The sequence below is a fragment of the Hippopotamus amphibius genome, chromosome 9 (genome assembly GCF_030028045.1).
Source record: "Hippopotamus amphibius kiboko isolate mHipAmp2 chromosome 9, mHipAmp2.hap2, whole genome shotgun sequence".
NCBI lineage: Eukaryota > Metazoa > Chordata > Mammalia > Artiodactyla > Hippopotamidae > Hippopotamus > Hippopotamus amphibius.
Genome location: NC_080194.1, coordinates 73,938,591 through 73,958,966, shown reverse-complemented (window position 1 = coordinate 73,958,966; position 20,376 = coordinate 73,938,591). Strand labels below are relative to the sequence as shown.

General features: G+C 35.5%; 1 protein-coding gene across 11 annotated transcripts in view; it reads left to right on the top strand.

The window, feature by feature from the left end:
• Positions 1 to 20,376, top strand: part of EMSY (EMSY transcriptional repressor, BRCA2 interacting) — an 86,751-nt gene that overhangs the window by 25,302 nt on the left and 41,073 nt on the right. For all 11 annotated transcript variants that reach the window (XM_057750887.1, XM_057750888.1, XM_057750883.1 and 8 more), the window contains 2 exons: positions 852 to 1,128; positions 12,870 to 13,124. In XM_057750887.1, the coding sequence (XP_057606870.1) occupies positions 852 to 1,128; positions 12,870 to 13,124 (532 nt within the window). The remainder of the gene's footprint in view (positions 1 to 851; positions 1,129 to 12,869; positions 13,125 to 20,376) is intronic.

The following is a 20,376-nucleotide window of genomic DNA, read 5'->3' as shown; positions in this document are numbered from 1 at the left end:
CCACCCTCCCCCGACTCCCCCCCACCCTCCCCGTCCCAGTCCTCTAAGGCATCATCCATCCTCGGGTCCCCATTACTTTTCTAAATCTGTCTCCTACTACTCTCTACCTTTTAAATTCCAGTCCTGGTCATTAGGTCCTTGAGGTTTCTTGAACATACCAAACTTGCTTCTGCCTCGGGCTTTGTATCTGCTGCTGCGTTTTCCATTGGGCACACTTCCTCTAGGCAGCAACGTGGTTCAGCCCATACTTCTAGTTTCTGCTTAGTTGTCACTTTATCAAAGAGATCTTCGTTGAATATTTTATAAAAAATCATACACCACTCCCATTTTTTTTTTTAATTTCCTACCTTGCTTTCTTGTCTCTTCCATTTATCTCTACATGACATATATTTATTTTTTTGTTTATTATTTTTTTCCCCTTACTGGAATGTAGCTCCATGAAAATAAGAACTTTGTTTTGTTCATCCCATTATCCTCAACCTTTAGAACCATGCCTGGCACATAGTAGATGCTCAACAAATATTTATAAATGAATGACTGTCCAAATTATTTTCAAGAAAAATTGTGCCAATTTATACTCCCTAAGCAGTATATTGATATGCTTACTTTGCTGGATCTTGTACAGCATTGAATGTTGTCTTTTAAAATGTTTGGTTGGTAAAAATTGTTTCTTTTAAATTTTGATATTTACTAGTAAAAGAAAGGTTTCATATATTTCTAGTTGTAAATTTCTTTTTCTTGAATTGCTTCATTATGTTTTATAAACTATTTTTAAATTGTTTGTAATTGTGAGTCTAGATATGTTAGTAGTATGGTAGGTACATGAAAATAACTTATTTTATCTTCCTTAGGTTATCATAGTGACCACATCACCAAGTTCAACCTTCGTGCCCAACATTCTCTCCAAATCTCATAACTATGCAGCAGTCACTAAGCTTGTACCAACATCAGTCATTGCTTCTACAACCCAGAAGCCACCAGTGGTTATAACTGCTTCACAGTCCTCTCTGGTCAGTAGTAGCAGCAGTGGCAGCAGCAGTTCTACACCATCACCTATTCCTAATACAGTTGCAGTAACAGCTGTGGTTTCTTCCACACCGTCTGTGGTCATGTCAACAGTAGCACAAGGTAAGTGGTAATTCATCACATAATTCTGTCCCTGTGGTGTATGGGAATTTTTTTCTTTTTAAATATTTTAATTTTATTGGAGCATAATTGATTTACAATGTTGTGTTAGTTTCAGGTATACAGCAAAGTGATTCAGTTATACATATATATATTCATTCTTTTTTAGAGTCTTTTCTCATGTAGGTTATCACAGAATATTGAGTAGAGTTCCCTGTACTATACAGTAGGTCCTTGTTGGTTATCTTTTTTTTTTTTAATTTTATTTATTTATTGGCTGCATTGGGTCTTTTTTTTTTTTTTAGTAGATAAAAATGTGCATTTATTGTTACTTTACAATATTACAGATTATAGCTTTTTATATATTTCCATTGGCTTTTCATTATTTATAGTTCAATTAATTTAATTGATTATGCATTGGGTCTTAATTGCTACGAGTGGGCTTTCTCTAGTTGCTGAGAGCAGGGGCTGCTCTTTGCTGTGGGCACCAGGCTTCTTATTGCGGTGGCTTCACTTGTGGAGCACAGGCTCTAGGCGCACAGGCTTCAGTAGTTGTGGTATGCAGGCTCAATAGTTGTGGTACGCAGCCTCAATAGTTGTGGCACGCAGGCTCAATAGTTGTGGCTTGCAGGTTCTAGAGCACAGGCTCAGTAGTTGTGGCACTTGGGCTTAGTTGCTCCATGGCATGTGGGATCTTCGTGGACCGGGGATCAAACCCATGTCCCCTGCATTGACAGGCGGATTCTTAACCACTGTGCCACCAGGCAAGTGCCTGGTTATCTATCTTATATATAGTAATGTGTGTATGTTTGTCTCAAGCTCCTGATTTATCTCTCCCCCCCACATTCCCCCTTTGGTAGCTATAAGTTTGTTTTTGATATCTGTAGTCTCTTTCTGTTTGGTAAATAAGTTCATTTGTATCTTTTTTAAATTAGATTCCACATGAGTGATATATGCTATTTCTCTGCCTAACTTACTTCACTTAGTACGATAATCTCTAGATCCATCCATGTAGCTGCAAATGGCATTTCATTCTTCTTTATGGCTGAGTAATATTCTCTTGTATATATGTACCACCTCTTCTTTTTTTAAAATATTTATTTATTTATTTATTTAATTTTTGGTTGCATTGGGTCTTCATTGCTGCATGCGGGCTTTCTCTAGTTGCAGCGAGTGGGGGCTACTCTTTGTTTCAGTGCGCGGGCTTCTCATTGTGGTGGCTTCTCTTGTGGAACACAGGCTATAGGCACATGGGCTTCAGTGGTTGTAGCATGCAGGCTCAGTAGTTGTGGCTTGCGGGCTCTAGAGCGCAGGCTCAGTAGTTGTGGCACACGGGCTTAGTTGCTCTGCAGCATGTGGGATCTTCCTGGATCAAACCCGTGTCCTCTGCATTGGTAGGCAGATTCCTAACCAATGCGCCACCAAGGAAGTCCCTACCACCTCTTCTTTATCCATTCCTCTTTTGATGGACATTTAGATTGCTTCTATGTCTTGGCTGTTGTAAACAGTGCTTCAGTGAACATTGGGGTGGTGTGAATTTTGAGGAAGACTTTGTGGGTGTGTTTCTCTATTTTGGGTGTGAAGGTATCATCTTTTATATTGGATATTACCACTTTCCCTTCCCTAGTTTGAGAATGTCAGGATAGTGGGTTACTCAGTTTTCTTATATTAATATCCTTACTCTAAGACTTTTTTTTCAAATGTGTAGTACCTACTCACCTAGGCAGTTATGTAGGTTAAATCTTATCACAACAAATTTCAAAGGCATATACAAATATCTATAATATAATGACATTTTTAAGTGAGGAACTTGAAATTATTTTACTGTAGGTTTTTCAGAAGAAACAGTAAGTATACAACCTCTTCAGAGTAAGTTGTCCAGTGATAAGAAGTAGGGGGAAGAGGATGACTTTAAGGACATGCCATTCGCTTTTTCTTCAGGCTCCTAAATTTTTCTGCGTGGGTGGATGATGGAAGGTATTGAGAGGAACTGAGGCTGAACTGAAAGACAATTGCTGCTTAATAGTAGAGGAAAGGAAATGTGGAAACCTCAGTTCCATGTTAGGTTAAATCACTGGAGCTCTATTCCATATCTTTCTGTTCCTCCCATATAAAAGGCAGATAGCACACTGTCAGAATTTTGTTTTTATAGTGTTGGTAAGTCTTAAGATGGGAATCAGAGGTAGCCATTTATTATACAGAATTTGTAACCATGCTTGTAGTCTTTCAAAGGGAGCACAGAAGCAATATAGAACAGTATTTAGTATTTGTTTTCACTGAATTTTACTTGCACAATATGTAGCTTAAGATAGTCTAAGACTTGGAAATATCCTAGTTTATGAACTAGTAGTGATTCAGGCACTCAAATAGGAAAACACGGTGTTTTTCATAATTGCTTTAGTAATTTTAGTGTGTTTTATATAACTGTGTTAGTAAGGAAGAGGTTGCATAGATGCAGATGCAGTCAATATTCATTCACTCTGCAACTCTATAATTGGTAGGATGTGAGAGCATCTGTCATTTTCTGCCTCCAATACCCATTTAATGTCTCAGTCAATAACAGGAAATAGCAGGGTTGAAATTTTCTTTTATTTATTAAGTAATTTAAATAAACCATTCCAACCTTTCTATTTGTGCAGCAGTAAACTACAATATAGTATTATTAAAAATAGAAATAATTTTTACATAGAAAGTGTGTATAGTTGTTGGTTGCAGACATATCCAAATTCACCATTTCAAAATTTGAAGGTGATGAGAGAAGGAAAGACCACCTGTTTCCTCACCTGACTGACCCCTGTATCAAAGTTATCATCTATTGATAGTTGTTTTTCCCTTCTAGTGCTTATCATACAGTTTGCCGGTGTTGCTCTACTGGAAGGTTTACTGTTCTTCCAAGGAAATTATTATTATTTGAGATAAGAGGGGTATTTTTCTTAGTTACTATTGAAATATCTGTAGGCAAAATGAATATTTCATGCTTCCATATTTCATTTTTAATTTTCTCCAGATATCTTCTGAATCTCTTGGGAACTTATGACTTCCCTATTTTCTCCTTTGTTTCTTAGCATTCTATATCTCTTTGAGCCCTAAGTCATTTTAGGGGAGCTAGACAAGACGTGTCAGAGATTTCTCATAAATTCAGTGGAATCCAGTGCAGCATGAGAGATGTAAAAGTAAACTATCTGAATGTAGATACTCAAGGAAACTATATGATTATTTTGAGTTTTTGTTTGAGATATTTAATTTAGATATAAGTGCTAAGAAATTAAGGCATTTTCTTTTAAAAAAGGTAAATTTAGTGGAAGTAAAAGTTAGTGGAATGTATAAACTGCAATTGTGATTGTAACTGCAGGGCTTCTTTAGCAGTTGCTGGGTAGCTAGGGGACAAGGGCATTCAGTGTCCACTTCCATTGGGGACTAGAGACAGACTGTTTTAGAGCTGATTTATCTGTCTCTGGTTATTCTTGTGGGGGCAGCTGGTTGTAGAGGGGGGAGAGTCTTAGTAGCAGTAACTTGGTGGATGACTCCATGTTTATAAGTGTAGAGATGGTTTGAAAGGTAGGGAGTAGGGGGATTATGTATGGTTGGCTCATGCTGTGGAAATGGCAAGGAACTCCTTATTTGGAATACAGAAAGTCTTAGATTTTACCAATTGAAATGTTTATTCTAAATTGGTCATCTACAAAACAGGATAACTGAATTTTTTTTTTTATTATTAAGGAAAATTCCAAACACATAAGTAGATAGAATAGTAAAATGAACCCTTGTGTGCCCAATACCCAGCTTCAGGGATGAGCAACATATGTCAGTCTTGTTTCATCTGTACCTGCTATTTTCATCTACACATCCCTGACCCGAAATGTTTTGAAACAAATTCCAAATATCATATAATTTCAGTTATAAGTACTTCAGTATGTATCACAACTCATAATACACTGTCACATCTAGAATTTTAAACAATTTCTTCATATAATAAAATATTTAGGTAGTATCCAAATTTCCTTGATGATGTCATAAATTTTTTTTTTAAATTAAGACCTAAATAACGTCCACACAGTGATTGATAGTTATATCTTTTTAAACTTATAGGTCCCTCTTCCTTTTTTTTCTTTTCTTTGCAAATTATTTGCTCAAGAAATCATTTTTCCTGTGAGTTTCCCATAGTCTGGGTTTTGCTGATTTTAATTCCCATGGTGTGGTTTAATGAGTTCTCTTGTTCCATTTACTTCCATAAAACTGGTAGTTAAGTCAAGAAACTTGATCAGATTCAAGTCTGATTGTTTTTGGAGATATGGGGAATGAACATTTTATGAGTGGTATTCTTGGTGTGTACTTTTAAGTATATATAAGTGTACTTCCTGTTGTATCATTTTAGGAGGCACATGTCTGGTCTCTCTCTCATGATATTAACATTAATCAGTATTTATAAGTATTACCAGATGTTTTTATAGCTGTTGGTAATCTTTGCCTAGATCATTGTTTTATTGGTAGATGCAAAATGAATTTTATCTTTATTTTCTTCATTTATTAGCTGGCATTCTTAAAGAACTTTGCTTACTATCATGGGTTATCCTGAGGTACAATTCATATAGGAAAAGCAGGATAAATACCTGGTTATTTCTTTTTGTTTATATGTTTTCAGATAATGAGATGGTTCAATGACCGATAAGATTTTTGTTCCACATATCATTAAGATTTTTGATGTCTGTCAATCCATCACAAATATTCTTTTGGTGCTCAAATTGTCTGATCTGTTGCAGTGGGAGCCTCTTCAAGTTGGCTCCTAAATTCTTTTGACATGACCACATTAGTCCTTAATAGCTTCCTTGTTTTGTGATATAACAAGATGTTCCAGGTTCATCTTACACATTTTCTGTCCCTGATTTGGAACTAGACATTTCTTCAAGGAGCCCTGGATTCTTGGTGAGAAATGGTGGTCAGGCACCACAGTCTGGGCACTGTGGGGATAGTCATCACTACTGGGTTGGTCATTGTTTCTAGATCTTTTCCATGGACAGAGCTAGAGTCCTTTTTTTTTAAAGAGGACATACATCATCATACTGGTATTACCAATTCAAATTTAGAATTATGATTCTTACTTCTTTTTTTTTTGTTTGTATAATTGCATCTTTTCTCTTCTTTTATATTTAAAATCATAGTTAACAGTTAATAAAATTATGTACTTGATTTATCCTGTAATATCTAATAATTTCAAAATTTTTAAAAATCAGTATGACAGTATAATTACTGAACAGAATTTAAGCTTTTATTATGCTTCTTTTGGTTCTTAGGGTATTCTCATTAAGGATATACAGTCAAATTATTTTAAAGTAACTTGAAATAACTTCTTTTTCCTCTGGCTAGACTCTAATTTGGTATACAATTAGATTAATTTGTTTCATTTTGTTTTTATGGATTACAATGAAAATTTTTTGACCTAATTTTGTTTATAATTACATAAAATAATTTATGTAGTTCCCAAGTCAAACCCACAAAATAAGATGTGTTCTGAGAAGTCAACCTTTAATCTGTAGTTCTTATAGTCTGTTTTGTCCTTCCCTGATAGGTAACCTTTTTTTCCTTTGATTAGTTTTTAATTTATACTTTCATTTTTTTAACATATAAGCCAATATGTATATATTTTATTTCCTCTTTTTCTTAGATAAAAGGTAATGTATTATACACACTGCCATGCATTTTAATGTTTAGGAGGGATAATTTTTAATTTTGTGGTTATAAGTGTGGTGCTGCTAATACAGGAAAAGGTGATAGTTGAAATGTGTTTTGTGTGTGCAGAAGAAAGTAGTTTATTTTAGTTGACTACTTCATATTTGATTCCTCCCTTTTATCCCGTCTAGATTGCATATAGTATTTATCATACAAGAAGTTGTAAATAACCTTTTTTATCTTATCTCTTAAAACCATCTGAATCTTCTTGTTCCTCATTAACTAAAGAATAGGCTATTGTTTATTACAGATTGATTACTATGAGCTTTCTACTTTTTATTCTGCTTCTCAGATAAATCCTGTTGCATGGTCTTTTCTCTTTGGTGAGAGAAATTTCTTTCATCTCCTTCTTTTAATTTTTTATGGACTTGATGAATTACTTTACCCAATTCTGCTGACCTTTTATTTTCCCTCCTTGACCCCACTTCAACAGTAAGTAACATGGTACTTCCTATTGCATTGTATCCACTAATACTCCTGTTCTCTTCACTATGTTTATTTTTTTTAGTCTGGCCCTGAATGCAGTTCCCATTTTTCATTTCTGTTTCATGAAATTCTCTTCTTATGAAATCTCCCCAACCCTATCAATTCAGATGTGGTCCTCATTTAGTATCCAAGTTTTTTAAAACCTGGAAGTATTAGTGGATTAAATAATTTTAGAGTACAACAGAGAACAAAAGCTCATCAGTAATCTCACCAGTCTATCACAGTAGCACTTTCCATTGTGCATGTTATTGCCTTTTTACCTGTGTGAATAATATTTTTTACTTATTAGGAATAAAAAAAATCTGTATTGCATTTGGTATAATACTTTCTTCACGTAGTACTGCTTCATTAACATTCTTCTATTTGTCTGTATAATTATTCTAATTATTTTCAGTGCTGTTTAATATTTCTATTACTGTTACATAACTTATTAAATTATTCCCTTAATGTTGACTAGAGTATTTCCAGGTTTTGATAATTATAGATTTAACTATGGTAAACATCCTTGTGAATTTGAGTCCTCCATTTTCTTAGAACCAGCTCTCAGAAGCAAGATTACCAGATCCAAGGGATGGGATTTTTTTGTAGAGTTTGCTAAATGCCATATTTTAGCTCCCTGAACTATTATCATCTTGGATATTTCAGTAATGTGTATCCACTAGTAAGTCCTTGTTCCTCCCGGTTACAAAAAAGGTAGGAGTATAATTTCTAGGATTGGAAAAATTTTTGAATGTCATACTATTTAACCAGTCAGTTGTTTAACACCTGATTTTTTTCCTTTACTCTCTATGGGCATAAGGCAAAACACAGGTAATATTCTTATAGTTATGTATCTTCTTTTCTTCATTTTACATGACTTTGTTTTTTGATGTCTTTGAGCTTCATTGTTTTTTTTTTTAAATAAATTTATTTATTTATTTATTTTATTGGCTGTGTTGGGTCTTTGTTGCTGCACACAGGCTTTCTCTAGTTGCAGCGAGCAGTGGGCTACTCTTCGTTGTGGTGCACAGGCTCATCATTGTGGTGTCCTCTCTTGTGGAGCACGGACTCTAGGCGTGGACTTCAGTACTTGTGGCACACGGGCTCAATAGTTGTGGCTCACGGGCTCTAGAGTACAGGCTCAATAGTTGTGCGCATGGGTTTGGTGCTCTGCGGCATGTGGTATCTTCCTGGGGCAGGGATCAAACCTGTGTCCCCTGCTTTGGCAAGCAGATTCTTACCCACTGCGCCACCTAGAAGTCCTTGGGCTTCATTGTTTCTCTAGGGTTCATGTTAAAATTCTAAACTAAGTATTTCATATTTATTCAGAATTACCAATGTGGCCTATGTATGTAATTCCTGCAAATATGAACTATCACATTTGCTTCAGGGGTTTTCACAGCAGCCTGTATTCTTTTTGGCATTCAAATATTTAATAAATTGTTACAGAGCCCCCAGATTGTTAATATCCACATTGAATTGCAAAGTGCATTGAGTATTGCATGACTTTACATAAACTTGTATTGACCGAATGACTGGTTTTTAGCAAAAAGATAATTTATTATCTCACAAAACCAAAAGTCCGGAAGCAGGGAAGTTCCAGTTAAGTTATACAGTAGCTCACTGTAGCCATCAGGGACTTTATTTTCACTTTTCTGCTTTCCTTGGTGTGTCAGTCACCTTTTTTCTCAGGTAGACCCCATCATGGTTACAAGATAAGTATAGCAATTCCATGTATTACATCCAGATATAACAATGGGCACAGAAAGAAGAGACAGTTCCATCTGTGGGTCTGTCTTAGGAAAGAGAAAACCTTCCCCAGAAGTCCCCAGGAGAAGATTCCCCTCATGCCTTTTTTGGCCACAGCTGTGTCATAGACCCTAGCCTGAACTAGTCCTTGGCAAAAGGGAAGGGGCCAGCCTCCTCTAAAGTATATGCCAGTGACCAGGATCCTTTGGGGGTGAAAATGGGGTTCCGTTAGGAAGAAGGGCAGAGGAGAAAGAAAATTAGGCAAGCAACCCAGAGTTGATGGTGCATTAGATTATTTTAATAAATGGTTTTAGAACAATTGACTTTTCATTTGTTCTTACGCATGTCGGTGAGATTAAATTGGTTGATAGAATTAATCAAATTTTGCCCCCTTTTTTGTGGGAGGGGTCTATTTGTAGTATCAGTTATTGAGAGGAGTGTAAAAACCACCATCTATAATTGTGGTTTTGTACATTTTTTTGTCAGTTTTTGTCTCATGTATTTTGAGTGCTGTTATTAGGTGCATGCACATTTAAAATTGTTATATATTCTTGATGAATTAACTTCCTTTTTATTATGAAATACTGCTCTTTTTCTCTGGTAGTACTCCTTATTTTGATGTTTACCTTTTCTGATATTAATGTAGCTACTCCAACTTTCTTATAATTAGGGTTTGCATCATATTTTTCATCTGCTTACTTTTAACCCATCTGTGCCTTTGTATTTAAAAGGCATCTCTTATGAACATTGGATAGTTAGGGCTTACTTTTTTTTTTTATAATTAGAAAACAGATGTCTTTTTTTTAAATTTATTTATTTTGTTATTGGCTGCGTTGGGTCTTCGTTGCTGCACATGGGCTTTCTCTAGTTGCTGAGAGCAGGGGCTACTCTTCATTGTGGTGCGCAGGCTCCCTGTTGTAATGGCTTTTCTTGCTGCAGGCTCTAGGTGCATGGGCTTCAATAGTTTTGGCACACAGGCTTAATAGTTGTGGCTCACAGGCTCTAGGGCACAGGCTCAATAGTTGTGGCTCATGGACTTAGTTGGTCCGTGGCATGCGGAATCTTCCCAGAGCAGGGCTCGAACCCATGTCCCCAGCATTGACAGGTGGATTCTTAACCACTGCACCACCTAGGAAGTCCAGGGCTTACTTTTCTATCCAATCTGACCATCTTTGCCTTTTAATTAAAGGGTTTAGTCCATTTATATTTGATATAATTATCAATATGATTGAGTTTAGGTCTACCATCTTAATAATTGTTTTTTATTTGTTTTCTGTATTCTTTGTTTTCTTTTCCCCCATTTTCCTGTCTTCTTTTGGACTTATTGGGTTAAGAAAAAAGAGTCCATTTTATCTCTTCCATTGGCTTATTAGCTTTACTTTTTTTTTTTTTAAGATAATTGCTCTAGAGTAGGGTTCTCAACCTCCACATATGGATATTTTGAACCAGATAATTCTTTGTTATGAGGGCCTGACTTGTGCATTATGGGATGTTTCAGCAGCATTCCTGGCTTTTACCTACTAGATACCAGTAGCACACCCTCCTGTCGTGACAATAAAAAAAGGTCTCTAGTGATTGCTGGATATCCAGGGGCAAAAGGGAGAGCACAATTGCCCTTGGTTAAGAACTCAGCTCTAGAACTTACATTATACATTGTAAATTATAACGGTCTGTCTCCAACTTCCCATATTGTGTTAGAAGCTTAGAATAATACACTTCTGTTTCCGCTCTCTCATCCTTGTGCTCCAGTTATCATACATTTTAATTACATCTATCATAAACCCCACATTGTATTGTTACTATTTTTGCTTTTTTTTTTTTGGCACACGGGCTTAGTTGCTCTGTGGCATGTGGGATCTTCCTGGAGCTGGGATCGAACCCGTGACCTCTGCATTGTCAGGCGGATTCTTAACCACTGCGCCACCTAGGAAGCCCTATTTTTGCTTTTAACAGTTAATTTTCTTTTAAAGAAATTACAAAAAGTTGGGGGGGAGGGTGTTTTATATTTACCAACCTCATGTACTTTTCTTACTTTAGTCATTGAATTAGCCATTTTGCTAAGGAGGCCTGATTCATTTTAGTGGAAAGTGATAATTAGAAGAAAATCTGGGTGCTAGATATGCTCATTGCTAGGGTGTGTGTGTCTACATGTAGATTTATACACACACTCACATATATACATCTATATTTATTTCTGTAAATTGTGTTGAAGACATAATTTGAACACAATTCTCTGATTCTGAAGTCACCCTAACTGCCTTTACATCAGATACTTTTCCTATATGAAAAGTATAGGGAACATAGATTAGTTAGGGTGTTACTCATGTTCACAGTTTACCTTAATTAATACAGGAGTTCATTATGAATGCAATATAAAGGTTAAAATTTTCAAATAGTTTTAAAAGTGTCTTTCACTTGAATAGCACTTTATATTCATTAAGTTATAAAATGTTGGTACTGAAAAGGGCTCCAGAGATAATATAGTTCAGTACCACTAAGCAATATAGCATATACATGTCACCAAGATCCTAGCATTCAGGGAGGGATGGGGTGGACAAGGTGGGAGAATGTGTAAGTAATGTGAGTAAGGCCTCCAGGTGATTCTGACCACATCTTTCTTTTGTCTTCTCTCAAGTATTCCTCAATCTGTGATTTTACCTAATCCATGTAGCAACCCTTAGAGAATTATAGGGCAAGGAAAATTCAACATGTGGGGAAGCTGAGAGAGTCAGAGTGACTTCTCAAGGTTTCTTCTTCATTTTTATTATTCTCCAGAAATATTTTACATAAAACTGTGATATTATTTAAAATTTTTTCTGTAATGCAATGTAAATGTCATAATGGGGCTGTGGTGGAGGAAGGTGTGAAATAGCCTATTTGATAATTGGAACTTGGTAATTAGGCTATTAATTTATCGGTTTCTTTTCATTGTTTCAGCAGTGCTCAAAAAGTTGATAATGGTATTATATTCCCAGTTCCTTCTGTTAGGAGTTTTAATTTATTTACAGAAAATAGTCCTGTTGTATTGTTGATGAATTATAAGATTACTGATGAAAAATCTGGGAGAGGGAAGAATTTCTGTCAAACTCATACATCTTTAGTGAAAATTGTTGGTATTTGCTATTTATGCATGCTTGCTAATATTAGTATTGCACTGAAAATAAATGTCTTAAAACCCTATCACGAGAATATTTTTGCTGTGGATATATTGAATAGTGTGCCCACTTGTAACTTTCCAAATGATTATTTAATGACCCAGTTTTCAAGAAGTGACTTTAACTTATAGATTATTAGAAATGAGATATAGGAAAGCTATTGTACTTTGCCATGCTAAAAATTCAAAAGGTGAATGTTTCAGTGTGAATTATTTTGTCTAATCCTATATTTAAATTGACTCATTAGAACCTGAAAAGTAATATTTGAAAAACTGTATTACAAAGAAGTTCAAAACATAGTTTGCTTTGTTCTTTTATTTACACTGAGAACCTATATTTTCTAGGAGTAAAACCTGTTGAGAGGCATGTGTGAGAACATCCTGGCTGATACTTTGTTTCTTTTGTTCTGACCCTTCACCAAGGGAAAATGAGTTTGAGTGTTAGAGCAATGATGCCTGCCTTGCAAAGTTTGAGGACTAAATATCAAATTTGTAAAATATCACACACATTATAGCTGACGTTACTAGGTGCTTAATAATCATTATTTTTATTGATTTTCGTAGTTTTAAACTATTACCTACTACAATAACGAGAAGTAGCTTTAATTATGCTTTACTCTTAAATGTTCTTTTCCTTACTCTTCTGTAGGTGTATCTACGTCAGCAATCAAAATGGCATCAACCAGACTTCCTTCTCCCAAAAGCTTAGTGGGTGCCCCAACTCAGATTCTTGCACAGTTTCCTAAACAGCATCAACAGTCTCCTAAGCAGCAGTTACATCAGGTACAGCAACAGACACAGCAACAGGTGGCCCAGCCTTCTCCAGTATCTCATCAGCAACAGCCTCAGCAGTCTCCTTTGCCACCTGGTATCAAGCCTACCATTCAAATCAAACAGGAGTCAGGTAAATGGAAAATGTTTCAGGAGATGGTAATTTATCCCCAGTCACCAGTTCTCTGAATATTGCAATATATATGGATTTACTTCCACATACAGTTTCATCAAGCAGTAGAGTTTTAATCCCAAAGTATATTTTGAGATGCTCCTGTTGGAAATATTTATATATAGAGAATGGGTGCTTGGGAATAGAGAAGGGAGAAAAAGCAGTTTGCACAACAAGAAGAGATTTTCTTCAGTGAGCTCTCAGGAGACATAAAGGAAGCTGAGGAAACAAACCCAGATTTTAGAACTATACTTTGGAGCCCACTGGGGATGTGGGAAGTGAGCAGTGGAAAAATTAGCCTGGGGAGTCTTGTGTTAGAGGCCATATTGTGAATTTGGCATGAATTTGGCATGGGCAGAGGTGCTAAGATTAAAAGACATTGTGTACAGTGAAGAAGTTTGTGGTATAACAATTTAGCAGTTTACTGAAAGCATGTCTAGCACAGTGGGAATTCAGGGGTATGGGGCAATTGCTGTTAAGTTATTGAATCATAAAAGTATTGAATAGAAAGGTAGGTAGAATGGAAGCTTAGATACAGGGAGATTAAAAAGCCTCTTAACATACTTAGTATCTTTAAGAAAAGAAGATGGATTTTTTTTCCTCTGCTGAATCTGGATTTTATTTGGTGGTAGAACAGGATATTGGGAGATGCTGACATTTTCAGTTTTTTGTTTGTTTTATTTGTTGATAGGAACAATTTTATTATTATTTTTGAGATGTAATTGACATATAACACTGTATTAGTTTTAGGTGTAACATAATGATTTGATTTATGTATCTGTTGCAAAATGATTACCACAATAAGTTAACATCCATCACCACACAGTTACAATCTTTTTTCTTGTGAAGAGAACTTTTAAGATTTACTCTCTTAGCAACTTGCAAATATACAGTGCAGTATTGTTAACTATAGTCACCATGCTGTACATTACATCCCTAGCACTTATTTATCTTATAACTTGAAGTTTGTACCTTTTGACTGGAAGTTTGTACCATTTCACTGCTGCCTCATAACTAGTATAAGGTTATGGATAGTAATGTATCAATAGTCCTAGGGAAATTGGTCTGTAGTTTTCTTTTTGCCTGCAGTCTATCAGGGTTTAGTTTCAATGGTATGTGTGCTTCCAAGAAAGAAGAATTGTGAAGTTTTCCTTTTTTTTTTTTTTGGCTGTGTTGGGTCTTCGTCGCTGTGCATGGGCTTTCTCTCTAGTAGTGGAAAGCGGGGGCTATACTTTTTTGCATTGTGTGGGCTTCTCATTGTGATGGCTTCTCTTGTTTGAGGAGCATGGGCTCTAGGTGCACGGGTTTCAGTAGTTGTGGCGCATGGGCTTCAGTAGTTGTGGTGCACGGGCTTAGTTGCTGTGCGTGCGGTATGCGGGATCTTCCCAGACCAGGGATCAAACCAGTGTCCCCTGCATTGGCAGGTGGTTTCTTAACCACTGTGCCACCAGGGAAGTCCCAAGTTTTCCTTTTTAAAATGCTCTGGAATTTTTTTGTTTAAGACAGCTTTATTGAGATTAATTCACATACCATTCAGTTAACCCATTTAAAGTGTACAATTCAGTGTTAGGTAGTATATTCACAGATATTTGCAACCATCACCACAGTTGATTTTAGAACATTTTCATCACTTCTAAAAGAAACCCTGTACTATTTAGTTATCACTCCTTACTTGCCATGACAACCTCTTCAGCTCTAGGCGACCACTAATCTACTTTCTGTCTCTACATTTCTATAATCTGGATTTTTATGTGACTGGAATCATATATGTGATCTTTTGTGACTGGCTTCTTTTACTTAAGAGTGTTTTCAGGGTTCGTCCCTGAAGTAGCATGTGTTAGTACTTCGTTTCTCCTTATCTCAAAATAATACTTTATATGGTGTTTGTCCACTTATCTGTTGATAACACTTATTTGTCTCTGACTTTTTGATTCTGGTCATTCCAGTTTGTGTGATGTGGTATTTCATTGTGGTTTTGATTTGCATTTCTCTGATGACTAATGGTGTTGAGTGTCTTTTCATGTGCTTATTGGCCCTTTATATATCTTCCTTGGAGAAATGTCTATTTATATCTTTTACCACTTTTTAATTGAGTTATTTGCCTTTTTTATCATTGAATTGTAAGAGTTTTGTTTGTTTTTTACTATACATATTTTGAATATTAAACCTTTATTAGATACGTGAATTGCAAATATGTCTTCCCATTCTGTGGGTTGTCTTTTCACTTTCTTGATGATGTCTTTGAAGCAGAAATGTTTTTAATTTTGATGATGTACAATTTATTTTTTCTTTTGTTGCTTGTGTTTTTGGTATCTTATTCAAGAATCTTTTGCTAAATCCCAGATTATAAAGATTTATCCTTATTTTTTCCCTAAGAGATTGATAATTTTACCTCTTAAATTTAGGTCTTTGATCTATTTTGATTAATTTTGTTATGGTGTGAAATAAGAATCCCACTTCATTCTTTTGCGTATGGCTCTTCTATTGTTCCAATACCATTTGTTAAAAAGACTCCCCCCACCCCCATCCCTCTTTTTAATGGTCTTGGCACCCTTGTTGAAAATCCACTGAGCACATTATGACTTTATTTCTGAATTCTAAATTCTGTTCTATTTTATGTCTATTTGTATGCTGGTTTGATTACCGTTGGTTTATATTAAGTTTTGAAATCAGGAAGTGAGTATTCCTGTTTTTTTCTTTTTTAAAAGACTGTTTTGGCTATTCTGGGTCCCTTGCAATTCTGTATGAATTTTGGAATCAGCTTGTCAGTTTCTACAAAGAAATCAGGTGAGAATCTCATGGAGTTTGCATTGAATCTGTAGTTTAATTGAGGAGTATTACCATCTTTATAATGTTAAATCTTCTGATCCATGAACATGGGATATTTTTGTATTTATTTAGATCTTTAATTTCTTTCAACAATGTTGAAATGTGTGGTTTTGAGTGTATAAATTTTACACTTCCTTTGTTAATTTATTTCTAAGTATTTTATTTTTGTAGCTATTTTAAGTGGAACTGTTAGTTTCATCGTCTGGATTACTCACTGCTAACTTATAGAAATGCAACTGATTTTGTGTTGATTTTATACCTGCAGCTTTGCTGAACTCACTTTTCAGTTCTAATAGTTTTTAGTGAATTCCTTAGGATTTTCTATGTAAAAGATCAAATCATCTGCAAAGAGAGATACCTTCTTCTGTTACAATCTGGATGCCTTGTATTTCTTTTTCTTGCCTAATTTCCCTGACTAGAACCTCTGGTAAAATGTTGAAAATAACTGGCAAGAGTCAATTATCATTGTTTTGTTTCTTGTTCGTTCTATTCACAGAACTTCCTTTAGTGTCTGTTGTAAGGTGGTCTGCTAGCAACAAATTCTCTCTGTTTCTATTTATCTGGCAAAGACTATCTCATCTGCATTTTTAAAAAATATATTTATTTATTTATTTTATTGGCTGTGTTGGGTCTTTTTTGCTGTGTGCAGGCTTTCTTTTTAGTTGCGGTGAGTGGGGGCTACTCTTTGTTGTGGTGCGCAGGCTCCTCATTGCTGTGGCTTCTCTTGTTGCGGAGCACGGGCTCTAGGTGCATGGGCTTCAGTAGTTGCAGCACATGGGCTCAATAGTTGTGACTCACAGGTTCTAAAGTGCAGGCTCAATAGTTGTGGCGCACAGGCTTAGTTGCTCCGCGGCATGTGGGATCTTCCTGGAGCAGGGATCGAACCCGTGTCCCCTGCATTGGCAGGCAGATTCTCAACCACTGTGCCACCTAGGAAGCCCCTCATCTGCATTTTTTGAAAGATAGCTTTGCTAGGTATTGAATTCTTGGTTAACAGGTTTTCTTTCAGCACTTTAAATATGTTATTCTACTGCCTGTTGGCCTCTGTTGTTTCCATTGAAAACTCAGTTGCTAACCTTAATGCAGTTCCCTTGTAAATGGAAAATTGTTGTCATCTTGATGCTTTCAGGATTTTCTTCTTGGCTTTGACTTTCAGCATTTTTAGTATGATGTGCCAGTTTGTGGTTCTCTTTGTATTTATCTTCTTTAGTGTTTGTCTAGCTTTCTAGATGTGTAAATTATTGCTTTTCAAAGAATTTGGGACATTTTCAGCCATTATTTCTTTGAATATTTCTTTTTCTCTTTTCTCTCTGTTCCTTCTTTTTTGTAGTTACATCACATACATGTTGTGCACTTTATGGGTGTTCCACATTTCTGTTCATTTTCTTCATTCTTTTTTCTTTCCATTCTTCAGCTTGCATAATCTCTAAATGATCTATATTTAAATTTGCTAATTCTTTCTTCTGCCAGGTCAAATCTACTCTTGAGCCCTTCTAGTGAATTTTTTATTTTAGTTATTGTACTTTTTAAACTCTACATCTTTAATTTGGTTCTTTTTTGTAATTTCTATTGCTCGATTAATATTCTCTATTTTGATGCAACTTTGTCATCATACCCTCTTTTACTTCCATAATCATGCTTTCCTCTAGTTCTGTGAACATATGTGTAGTGGCTATTTTGAAGTCTTTTTGTTGTTGTTAAATCTGATATCTGGTTGCTCTCACAGTTTCTGTTGCCTCATTTTTTGTCACTGTATGGGTCATGTTTTCCTATTTCTTTGCATGCCTCCTAATGTTTATTGGAAACTGGACATTTTTAGATATTTACATTGATATTTTAGATATTAGTTATATAGATATTAGACATTATATATTAGAGCTGGGTACTGGTCTTCCCCTACCCCCACCTCTGATTTGTTACTGTTATTTGCATGGTTATTTGTTGTTTAGTGACTAGATCAATTATCTTACTGAAGTTAAGCCTCTGTTTAACTGCTTGTTCCTCAGGGGAGGTACAGCTCTGAGTATCCCAGTCATTCTGAGGTGACAGTGATATTGGTATGACTTTTTCCTCTCTTTTCCTGACCACACCCAGCTGTTAAAACTCCACTAACTGATTGCTCTATCTTTTTCATCAATGCCCTGGAGCAGAAGTTGCTCTACAAACTGATTCACATTGTGGCTTCTTTGAAAGAATAATTTCAAAGGTCCATTTTTGATATTTGTTATGACCACAGGAAGGTTCCTCTCAGCTTCCTTATTCAGTTCTCTCCTGCAAACTATCTAGCTTGTAGTCTAGAATGTATCTTAATTAAATCCATGATTCTCCTTCTAGTTGCCTTTCATCACATCTTCCACTGTTTTTGAGAGCACCCTTAGGCTTGAACTTCTCCATGCTCTGTTACAAATGAAGTCGGTTCCTCTGGGAAGAGGCTAGGAGCTATCTGTTTTATGACCTATTTCTATCCTCAGGCAGCTCTGGAGCTCTGGGGGTAAGGTCAATGGCAGGCTTCTCTCTGAATGATACCTCTACTCTAGGAGCTGAGCACTCAGTGAAAGCAAGTGTGGGAAGGTGGGCAGCAGCCTGAGATCCTCCCAGTTTGCTTTCCCCTGGTGGTAGAGCCACCACCTCACAAGCCAGGGCAGTGGTGGTCAGGACCCCAGTATTCTCAGAGGCTCTGTGCCCAAGGTAGAGCCTTTGTTCCATAAGTCAGGGGCTGTGCAGAAGAAGGGAGTACCCACCTATTGACTACAGTTGCCTGGGACTTAGCAATAGGTACTCGGGAGCAGAATGAGATAAGCTGAAGTCCTTTAAGGAGCTCTTAAAATTTTATTTTAAAGAAATTTGTCTATTTATATATCTTTTTTGAGGTCAATTTTTGATAAATGCTATTTTTCTAGAAAATTATGTATTTGATCCAAATTTTCAGCTTGTTTGTATAGGACTAAACAAAGTAATCTCTTATGATTTGCTTAATTTTTTTCCCTGTGGTTATTTCTTTGGGGGTTTCTTTTTATGTATCTTAAGCATTATTGTAATTCATTATTATTATTTTTTTAATAAATTTATTTATTTATTTATTTATTTATTTATTTATTTATTGGCTGTGTTGGGTCTTCATTGCTGTGCACGGACTTCTCATTGCAGTGGCTTCTCTTGTTGTGGAGCACGGGCTTCAGTAGTTGTGGCACATGGGCTCAATAGTTGTGGCTCACGGGCTCTACAGCACAGGCTCAGTAGTTTTGCTCCTGCTTAGTTGCTCCAAGGCATGTGGGATCTTCCTGGAGCAGGGATCCAACCCCTGCATTGGCAGGTGGATTCTTAACCACTGCGCCATCTAGGAAATCCCTAATTCATTATTAAGATAATACTAGAAATAATTTTTTCCGTACTACTTCACAGTTTATGATTTATTATAATCAGAATTTATTTATACAATAATAATACTTTGTTTATTGAACTTTTGCTGTGTATTAGGCACTTCACAATTTTGATGTAATTAATCTTCATAACAGCCCTAGAATGTATATACTAATAGTATCTTTATTTTGTGGATGAGAAAACTGAGTCATAGAGATTATTAAGTAATTTGCCGAATTATGCCTAGATCTCATAATTTTAATTTCTTTATTGGCTATAAATATTTTGAAATTATTTAACGCTATTAAATAAATAGATTTGTTTGCTTCCTAATGTCTTAACCTAATCACCATCCAAAAAAATAATAAAAATTTTATTTGTCTGTTGAGATATATTCTAGCCCATGAATTATTTCAGTGAATTTTAGTGGGGAAAAAGTGTTACCAAAAATTTCCTTCCTTAGTTAACGATTATTAGTATTAAAATTTGTAGTTAGCATGAGAGATTTCTTTTAAATGGACATCTTACATTTGAAAAGTCAATGTAACAGTTATACATTTAAATAAAAAATTTGAAAAATGTAAAAGATATAATATCACCACCCTAACATTTTAATTTTATTTTTATGTGAGAGTGAGTCAAAAAATTATCTGCACTCTGGCTGTAGAATTTATTTTAATTAACTTTTAGAAAAGACAAATACATCATTTTTTATGTAATCTCCTTCCTTTTTTAAAAAATTTTTATTTTATATTGGAGTGTAGTTGATTTACAATGTTGTGTTAGTTTCAGGTGTACAGCAGAGTGATTCAGTTATACATATATATGCATCTATTCTTTTTAAAATTCTTTTCCCATTTATGTTATTATAGAATATTGAGCAGAGTTCCCTTTCCTTGCTTTTCAATACACTTTGTCCATCTGTTAACAAGCTTTCATATTTCCTCATTAAAAAATGTTTTAGGCTGAGCTGTGAGCCACGAATGTACTGCTGTCTTTACTTCTTCATCAAGAGGAGTGAATC